General features: G+C 40.8%; 1 protein-coding gene across 3 annotated transcripts in view; it reads left to right on the plus strand.

Annotated features, from left to right (window-relative positions):
* u2surp (U2 snRNP-associated SURP domain containing) overlaps window positions 1–10,055 on the plus strand; it is a 105,407-nt gene extending 95,352 nt beyond the window's left edge. For 2 of the 3 annotated variants that reach the window (XM_068042589.1, XM_068042591.1), the window contains 3 exons: window positions 303–436; window positions 6,162–6,326; window positions 9,486–10,055. In XM_068042589.1, coding sequence (XP_067898690.1) covers window positions 303–436; window positions 6,162–6,326; window positions 9,486–9,624 — 438 coding nt within the window. In that variant the 3' untranslated portion in view covers window positions 9,625–10,055. Of the gene's footprint in view, window positions 1–302; window positions 437–6,161; window positions 6,327–9,485 lie in introns of those variants that run through there. The other variant, XM_068042590.1, reaches the window with a different exon arrangement.
* Window positions 10,056–10,684: the final 629 nt, after the last annotated feature.

A 10,684-nucleotide genomic window follows, 5' to 3' on the forward strand; every position in this document is an offset into this window, starting at 1 on the left:
TCTCCTCTGCTCTGCACAGATTGGGCATCTTTTTATATATGGCACAGTTGCTTGTTGGATAAACTTGCTGAGCAACTGGGGAAATTCATGCTTGCTTTGGGACCTTGTTTGAACTTCTAAATGAGCTGTTTGATGTTTTAATATCTTGATAGCAAATCTGCAAAAAGTTAAATCCAAAAGTTGTTTCTTGCTTTAATGTTTTCCTAAGGGTGGAAATAGGTTTTAACTATATGCTTTGTATTTCTGGGTGACTATTTTAAAATTGTGACCTGAACTTCAGCTGTATGTTATATTGCATTTAGGAGAAGGAGAAAGAACTGGAAAGAGAAAGGGAGCGTGACAAAAAGGACAAAGAGAAAGATGTAATTAAATCAGAGTACCGTATAAAAGATAGGAAAGAAAAAGAAAGCTCCTCGTCCCCTTCGAGCAAAGAGAGGTATTGTTTTAGTGTTTAAATTGCAGTTTCAAGCATTTTAAATTATGCTTATCTAGCATACACCCCGTTTTAATTTTTCTTTTTATCCTTGGAGTGTGGACGTCTATTGCTCTTCAAAAGAGCTGGTGCAGGCTTGATAGGCAGAATGATCTCCTCCTGTGCTGTACTATTCTCTGCTTCAATATGCCCTCATCCTAGGATCATTGTACAAAGTGATCAGGCTGTATTGCCCATCCACCAGGTTTCTGAGGCATTCATGGTGGACCACAGCTGTGAACTTTTGCATTCTTTTTAGTTATGAGGGTTTTATGAAATAAGATATGAAGTGTAATTGTAGAGGATGGTTTCAATGTGGATCACTCACTTGCGTGTTAAATCTGGTTAACTTTGCAAGTTGTGTAATTATTGTTTCACGTTATTAGCCACAAAGTTTAATCTTCAAACAGTAAATAAGACTAACCTTTTTAATTACATGAAGTTTACACCTCAAATATATATATTAGAAAAGGTTCTTAATTATTTCGAGCTAAAGTAGTAATTAATGATTCTGAGAGGTTCATCAAAATGTTGATGCAATTGAAATATGTGGTTGGGGGCATTTGTGTTTTTTTTCCTTGTGTTTTTCTGGCACAGCAAACAGAATTTTTTTGGCAGTGAGGAGGGGAAGCATACTTTTTGGAAATTATGCGCTGCTGCTTGTATGTGGAGACTGACAAATGGAAGAGTATGATGCATCACTCCAAGGCAGGGTACACCCAACAAATGTTGACAGCCTCTTGGACACTGCCAGATTTTTTGGAAAGGCTGCCTGTCAGTTACGAACATACGAATTACGAGTAGGCTATTTGGTCCCTTTGTGCCTGCTCCGCCATTTAATAAGATCGTGGCTGATTTGATTGTGGCCTCAACTCCACTTTCCCGCCTACCCCCCGATACCCTTTGACATCCTTGTTAGTCAAGAATTTATCTAGCTCTACCTTAAAAATAGTCAATGACCCTGCCTCCGCTGCTCTCTGGGGAAGATAGTTCCAAAGACACTCAACCCTCAGAAAAAACTTCTTCTCATCGCCATCTTAAATGGGTGATCCCTTACTTTTAAACCATGTCCCCTAGTTCTAGGGATACATCCTTTCAGCATCCACCCTGTCGAGATCCCTCAGGATCTTGTATGTTTCAATAAGATCACCCCTCATTCTTCTAAACTCCAATGGATACAGGCCCAACCTTTCCTCATAAGATAACCCCTGCACCACCCCCCACCACCCATCCCAGGTATCAGTCGAGTGAACCTTCCCTGCACTGCCTGTAAGGCATTTATATCCTTCCTTAAATAAGGACACCAAAATTGTACACCGTACTTCAGATGTGGTCTCACCAATACCCTATATAACTGTAGCAAAACATCCCTACTTTTATATTCCATTCCCCTTACATTAAACGACAACATTCTATTTGCCTTACTAATCACTTGGCTGAATCTGCATACCAACCTTCTGTGATTCATATACCAGGACACCCAGATCCCTCTGTACCTCAGAGTTCTGTAGTCTCTCTCAATTTAATCTGCTGCTTTACTATTCTTCCTGCCAAAGTGGATAAATTCACATTTTCCCACATTATATTCCATTTGCCAAATTTTTGCCCACTCACTTAACCTATCTATATCCCTTTGCAGACTCCTTATGTCCTCTTCACAACTTACTTTCCTACCTCTTTGTGTCATCAGCAAATTTAGCAACCATGCATTCTGTCCCTTCATCCAGGTCATTAATATAAATTGTAAATAGTTGAGGCCCCAGCACTGATCCCTGTAGCACTCCACTAGTTAAAACTTGCCAACTCAAAAAATACCCATTTATTCCGACTCTCTGCTTCCTGTTACCCAACCAGTCCTTTATCCATGCTAATATGTCACCCCCTACATCATGAGCTCTTATTTTGCTTAGTAACCTTTGATATAGCACCTTGTCAAATGCCTTCTGGAACTCCAAGTACACCAAATCCACAAGTTCCCCTTTATTCATATCGTCTGTTATTTCGTCAAAGAACTCCAATAAATCAGTTAAACAAGATTTCCCCCTCATAAAACCATGTTGACTCTGCCTAATAACCGAGATTTTCTAAGTGCCCCGTTATAACCACCTTAATAATAGAATCGAGCATTTTCCTATGACAGTTGTTAAGCTAACTGCTCTGTCTCCCTCCTTTCTTGAATAGAGGAATTACATTCACTATTTTCCAATCTGATGGGACCTTTCCAGAATCTAGGGAATTTTGGAAAATTTAAAAGCAATGCATCTATAATCTCAGCAGCCACTTCTTTTTAAGACCCTAGGATGAAGTCAGTCACCTCCTGATTCATTATTTCTGGGATGTTATTTGTATTCTCTACAGTGAAAACAGATGCAAAATATCTGTTCAATTCATCCACCATCTCCATTGGTCCTCTCCAGAAAGCATTTGGGGAATTAATAAATGGAAAATAAGCTCACTTTACTTACTCTTTTCCTTTTTAAATACCTGTAGAAACTCTTACTATCACTTTTTATATAGTGAGCTTTCTCTCGTACTCTAATTTCTCCCTTTTTATAGTCTCATTTAGTCATTCTTTGCTGTTCTTTATATTCTGCCCAATCTTCTGACTCATCTTTGCGGAATTATATGCTTTTTCTTTTAATTTGATACTTTAACTACCTTAGTTAGCCACAGATGGAGCATCCTTCTCTGAGAGTCTTACTCTCTCACTGGAATGTATCTTTTCTGAGTATTCTGAAATACCTCTTTAAATGTCTGCCACTGCATCTCCAGTGGCCTAACTTGCCAGTTTATTTTAGCCAGCTCTGCTTTCATGCCCTCATATTTGCCCTTCTTTAAGTTTAAAACACTAGTCTCAGATTCGTCCTTCTCTCCTTTAAACTGAATGTGAAATTTGATCATATGATCACTGCTACCTAGGGCTGCCTTCGCTATGAGGTGATTAATTAATCCTGTCTCATTGCACAGTACTAGATCTATCATAGCCTGTTCTCTGGTTCTAGAATGTGCTGCTTCAAGAAACTGTCCCAAAAACACTCTATGCACTCATCGTCCAGGCTATCTTTGCCAATCTGAGTCGTCCAATCTGTATATAGATTAAAATCACCCATGATTATAGTCGTGCCACTCCCATAAGTGATTTCTTACCTTTACTATTGCTCTCTCTACCCAAACTGATTCTACATCTTGCATCTCTCTCTATTGTAACAGTGCCATCCTTAATTAACAGAGCTACCCCTCCACCTTTTCCTAGCTTCCTGTCCTTCCTCAGTCAGGTACCTTTTGAATATTCAGGTCCCAGTCTTTGTCATCTTGCAGCTACATTTCTGTACTGGCTATCAGGTCATACGTATTTATTGCTATTTGCACCATCAATTCGTCTGCTTTGTTACAGATACAGAGCCTTTAGTTCTGTCTTTTTACTATTTTAGTAACCTCTAGTCTTATCTGCTGGTGCACTCTTGATTTGTACACTTTGACCCTTCCTGCCACACTCTGATTATCATTTGCCTTATTGCTAACTTGCTCCCTTGCCTTGCCTTCTCTACTTAATTTATCACATCTTCTCAATCCTGTTCCCTTGCCCCCACAATTTAGTTTAAAGAACTCTCTACCGCCCTAGTTATACAGTCCACCAGAACACTGGCCCCAGTACGGTTCAGCAGGTGACTGTCCCAACGGTACAACTCCCACTTTTCCCTGTACTGGTGCCAGTGCTGTACGAATCGAAACCCATTTCTCCCACACCGATCTTTGAGCCATGCATTTAACGCTAATCTTACTTACCCTGTGCCAATTTGCTTGTGGCTCAAGTAGTAATCCAGAGATTACCTTTGAAGTTCTGCTTTTTAACTTGGTCCCTAGTTGCTCATACTCACTCAGCAGAACCTGTTCCCTAGTTCTACCTATGTCGTTGGTACCTATGTGGGCCACGACCATTGGGTCCTCACCCTTCTACTGCAAGTTCCTCTCCAGCCCAGAGCCGATGTCCTGAACCCTGGCACTAGCAGGCAGCACAGCTGTCTGGACTCTCTCTCTTAGCTGCAGAGAACTGTGTCTCTCCTCCTGACTATGCTATCCCCTACTACCACTACATTCCTACATAACACCCGCCTCTCTTTCCCCCCCCCCCCCCCACCACCACCACCATGCTTGAATGGCTTCCCGTACCATAGCGCCATGGTCAGTTCGGTCATCTACCTTGCAGCCCCCATTTCATCCTTACAGGTTGTAAGAACCTCGAACCCGGTAGACAGTTGCAAAGGCTGAGGCTCCCCCACTTCCACGTTCTGGGTCCCCATACCTGCCTCACTCGCAGTCCCTGACCATGGCTCAAATCAGAAGACCCTGTACTAAGGAATGTGACCGCCTCCTGGTACAAAGTGTCCAGTTAACTTTCCCCCACCCTGATGTGTCGCAGTGTCTGTAGCTCGGCCTCCAGCTCATAAACTCTGAGCCGACGTTCCTGCACCCGCAGACACTGCAGATGTGTTTGCCCTGGATCTCACTGGCATCCAGGATTCGCAACACATCACCTGCCCTGCCATTTTTATTATGTGATGATTAATTTATTTTTATACTTAATTGACTTATAATTAATAAACCCAACTACTCCCAATAAGCTTTATTAATGCTAGTAAATTTTACTAATAAAACCTTACAATTACTGATAAATTACTTGAATTTTGAAAAATAATTGAGCAAAAAAGCAAAACACTCACCAACTAATCAACTTACGACTTTCCCGTGATGTCACACCTTGAGTTCCTGCGCTGTTTTTAAACTCTGTCTCTCAGTGTGCTCTTTATGTTCTAGAGGAAAATAATGCTATTACAAAGATTACTACTTAATATACGGCAACAAAAACAATTAGCCAATAAGTCCACAAATACAAAAAAATTCATAAATCTAATCTTCTGGTTTCCCTAGATCCTCCTGTGGATCCTTCATGTTCAGGAAGCTTTGTTTGAATATCTAGCAAATACCTTTTTAAGTACAAGCTTCCCTGTTCACTGAGATGCAATCTGTGTCTGACTTCCTACAAGTAGAACTAATGGGTTTAAAAGCTGACCATGTGCTGTATGATTGATTAATTGTCCATGCAGGTCACATCACTGCCTCCTCTGGTGAACCAAACTCAGAAGATATTCAAATCCATATTCCATACATGGCCCAATTGGGGAGGTCACTAGATGTTAAGGAAAGTCTGTAAAGTGGTAGCTTCCCTAGATAATTTTATATGTATTGAGGGTTACCTTGTAGTGAATTACTTAATTGAGAAAATGAGAAAGACCCGAGTAGTATTGAACGAATTGCCCTTCAGTCCAATTAAATTAAGCTAAAGCATCATATACCAGGATGCATATTAGATATTTGAAATTTGAGTCTCATGAAAGAGTGGATTATGCATGTTCTACAGAAGCAATGGGCGTTTTCTCTCATTACTTATATTTGATGCAATATATCTGCCTTACAGATGTGTGACCAATGCCTGCTCAGATGCACCTCATTTAAAGTAGTAATCCTGATATTATTGTTTATTTCTACTCTTTGTATGTTTTATAGTTTGTTGCTGAATTAGGGTTGCTGCTGTTGGACAAGTTCCTGTGACTTCCAAAGTAACCATGTGAAATGGTGAAGCTTAGGCAGCTGGACCCAGTTCTGATTGTGTATTGTGATATTTTGATAGAAAAAGGAAACACAGTGCATCTGTCAGTCCAACTCGCATTACTAGGCGTGTGAAATCGCCATCACCGCGTTCAGAACGGTCAGATAGATCGCGTACCAAAGACAGTCCCCATACCAGGTCGACACATAAAGACACACCTAGAGATACAAATAAGAAGTCCAAAAGGTATGTCGTATGGTAGAGCTCATAATTGTGTTATGCTTTGTATTTCCTCTGTTTATTCATTGCAGTGCTGAATGTTGGAATTGGGGATGCATTCCCTTTTTTTTCTACCTTTTTTATAACCCTTAGATATTGCAGGTAAAGACTACTTCTCCTCTGTGAGCCTTTTTTGTATATAATTGGCCCCTTTTTACCTGGAACGTGCAGGAGATGGGGCTCAATATGACTAATTCATTTTGTTATTTAGTTTTAATTAACTTCAACTGACACCAAAATTTATTCTCCTTTTTTAAACTAATCCAAAAATGTTGCTGTCATTATCAATGTGGATGATGAAAGGCAGAAACAAGAGATTGTAACTAAAGGATTTTACAGAAGAATAATACAGGGAAGTTTGATTGGGTAGATAAAGTATAGTTAAGTTTAATTCAAAAATTGATTGAACAGAAAAGAGGAAAATGAGGGGAAGGGGCAATCGGTGGAACAGAATTAATATTAAAATTGGTTAGTCTTTTGTCATAAATGGTTAACATCAGAGTAATCTATTCTTTGAGGTTTCAGTAACATTATTATTGGAAAAATTTACAAAATTAGTTGACAAGGGAGAATGGTAATTTCTCTAGTCTTGAGGATTAGTATACCTAGTCTCCACTTAAGAATCCCAGGTCACTGTTACCATGACCATTTTGCATATTTATTTTCTTCCTCCTCCGCTAATTTTATTTTACTGTCTTGTGCAGAAATATAGGTCGGAATTTTGCGCCACCCCAGCGAGCTGAATGATGGCTGGGGGTAGTGTAAAGTGGACAGGGAGGGCTCCTTTACGTGGGCCGCAGGGGGGAGCAGGAAAGGGGCCGTCTGCCCCAGGCCAATCGAGGCCCTTAAGTGGCCACAATGTCCACTTAAGGGCCTTTTGGCAAGTGGGTGTCCGGTAGACGTGAAAGTCTGCCCAGTGATACCTGACAGCCTTCCAGCGCACCGATGGGGGCCTGACAATCGGGCATAGGGCGCTTGATTGAGGGCCGCCCCAGCTTCCCCAACTACCTCCAGGACCCAAGACGCCTCCGTTCTTCCCCCCCCCCCCCCCCCCCCCCCCCCCCAACCAAATGACCACCCTTGCCTCACCAGGCCCTGACCAATCTGCCCGGCAAGTCAAACCGGACTTACCTCGGTCCTGGCTCCATGTCCTCGGCTGGGCTGCAGTCCCACTAGTGGCCACTGCTCCCGGTGATGCTGCTGGGACTAAGAGCTGCCGGCCCGATGATTGGCCGGTAGCTCAATGAGGCGGAACTTCCTCCCTCAAGTGGGTGGAAGTCCCGTCTCTGAACAGTTAAAGCCCGGGGACCAGTAAAATGAGGGTCGGATACCCGGGCTGGGCAGATGCAGGTTCGCCACTGACGTAAAAATCGGTGGCCAGCTCCCGTCTGCTCGTCGTAAAGTCCAGCCCATAGTTTCACAGGTAGCTTATACCTTTTGGTACCTGTGCTTCAATACTTAAAGTGAATCTGTAATTTTCTCAGTCAGGTGGCAGTGTGTTCTATAAACTGATGTAATGCCATCAGTTTGATTTCTGTGAAAAAATGAAAAGAATTGTGGAATTGGATCTCCATGACATTGGTGTTTTAAAAAGTCTTGGGAGCCCATTTAATAATTGAATTTGACTTGCTCAGTTGTAAATTAATGGCCCTGATTGTAAACACACAGTCGTGGAGCACCCAGATTTAAAAATCCAGAGTAATAAGAAAATAATTTGACTTAGTTTAGAGATACAGCACTGAAACAGGCCCTTCGGCCCACCGAGTCTGTGCCGACCATCAACCACCCATTTATACTAATCCTACACTAATCCCATATTTTTATCACATCCCCACCTGTCCCTATATTTCCCTACCTATACTAGGGACAATTTGTAATGGCCAATTTACCTACCAACCTGCAAGTCTTTTGGCTTGTGGGAGGAAACCGGAGCACCTGGAGAAAACCCACGCAGGCACAGGGAGAACTTGCAAACTCCACACAGACAGTACCCAGAATTGAACCCGGGTCGCTGGAGCTGTGAGGCTGCGGTGCTAACCACTGTGCCGCCCTAAGTGCTGACTTAAGTTTAGTCTCTCTAAATATGTTGTTCTAATTGATTGTGTAGCAGTTTCTCTTTGCTAGCTTGATTTTCTTTGCAATTGTGTATTTAATACTGCACCATTGCACTTTTTTCCCTTACTTTTTCCTCTACTCTCCTGAAGATAATTTTGCTTTTATATTAATTCCTTGCTGGGTTTTGGTTGCAGGGTACCTCACCTATGGTACCTCAGCCTTAGTGAGTCCTTAGTGGTGAGCAGACTATTCCATTATCAGAGCATCATACTGAGCCTGATCCTGTGTATGCTTAAACAGGGATAATGGAGGGAACTGAAGAGAATTTTGTTTTTAACTAAGGCCAATCGTAGCATCTACACTGATACTCTAGCTGAGATCATTTAATTGCAGATGAGGGATTGAATCTGGGACTTTCCTGGTTTATATCACTCAGTTACTCTTTGCGATCTGATAACTATTTATACGTAAAACATCCCTAAGTGTAAGATTTGATCTTAGACATAATTGCAAGTGTTCTGTCATGAATTTCCCTAACCTATTGCTGATCAATAAAAACCATCACTTAAGCTTTGTGTAACATGAATACTGTCTACTATAAATGTTTATATTTTTAAAGTGTATTGTCATTTTGTGGTTCACTCATCTCTGTGCATATTATGTTTGATTTTCATTTTTAATTGAAATAGCTTTTAACTTTTTACTGCGTTTGCTGCATTAAAAGTAAACCTGCCACCTTGCCTCTCTTTGAAGACCCTCAAAACCCGTCACTTTGACCAAGTTTTTAATTACATCCTAACACTTCCTCCTTTGGCGCACACCAATTGTTAGGTTATGCTTCTGTGCTGATTTCCTATATTAAAGATGCCATATAAATGCAAGTTGTGGTACTGATATACCATATCCAGTTTTGTGAAACTTATGTTCCAAATTCATATGCACAACACCTAATCTGTTGCATCTTTGTGTATTATGTGTACTTTTTAAAAAAAAAAAGTGACCACTCCAGTTGAATTGTGGCAAAATGTGGTTTGAACAGTCAGTAATACATATTTTTACAATTTTCTGTAGATCCCGTTCTGGCTCAAGAACGCCGAAAAGGTCTAAAAGGTCTCGCTCTAGAACGCCCAGAAAATCTTCCAAAAAATCTAGATCCCAGTCCCGATCTCCACATCGATCACACAAGAAATCCAAGAAGAGCAAACACTAGTGAATTGTCCATGACTTTTTTTCTTGTAATTTTAGTTTTGTCCTGTGCCTGAAACAAACTGTTGAGGAAGATCATTCCTGGCTTTTTTTTGAATGCACATATATTCATTATGAATATTCAACTCCAGTCAATCTGTGTGCTTTTTGTATATGAAAACATTTTGACTTCTATAGTGCTATGCCTTCATCATCCCCTAAACTCCCTGTTTGTAGATTGTGTAAAAACGGACCCCTTTTATGTTAGATTTCTCATGAGGATCCTTGTATGTCTCTTCCACCAGCAGTAGCAGTGTTGTATTTGCGGAGGTGTATGAGGAAACCTGAAGCAGAAGTGTTAACCTTTTGTAATTTTTAACATTCAATGAGAGTTGAATAAAAATCAGTACAGAAAGTTACATAATTTCTTGTTTTATAATAAAGTAAATGCAATAATGTTTGAGCTATTCAACTGTTATTTTAAAGTGCTACTTCTCTGGGCATTACACCATACAGCAAAATATGTGCATACAACAGTGAGGCACTTGGCCTAGAACAGATATCTTGTTTGCTCATCTTGGCTGCATTTTAAAACTGCACACAAATCTGCAATCTTGTGTGGCTGAACATAAATGTTACAGAGTTATACCTTGGCTATAATAGCCAACCTATCTAAGCTGAGTATTTAGTCTGTGAATTAGACCTCCAAAATTGTATAAAATACAATGGCTGTTTATATTATCAGTCATTATGGCACAGAAGGACGCCATGCAGCCCATCAAGTCAATGCATTTTCCATTTTGCACAAGTCGCCTATGGTTGGGGTGACCAAGTGTGCAAGCATCTGTGCAGAGGCATTGTTTCTGAGCTGTGGTTGACCAGTATGGCAAGAGACCCCAAAACTTCAGGAGGAGTGAAAAGAAAAAGAATGAATGCTGGAAGTCTGAAGTGGAAGCAGAAACCATAGGAAATGCACAGAAAGACCATCAGCATCTGAACAGCTCTGACAAATTCTTTACCCTTTTTTATGATGCTGACAAAATTGTTATGTATTTCTAATTTTACAGTAGTAAGGGTTCTTAATT

This window comes from Heterodontus francisci, chromosome 11 (genome assembly GCF_036365525.1).
Source record: "Heterodontus francisci isolate sHetFra1 chromosome 11, sHetFra1.hap1, whole genome shotgun sequence".
Taxonomy (NCBI): domain Eukaryota; kingdom Metazoa; phylum Chordata; class Chondrichthyes; order Heterodontiformes; family Heterodontidae; genus Heterodontus; species Heterodontus francisci.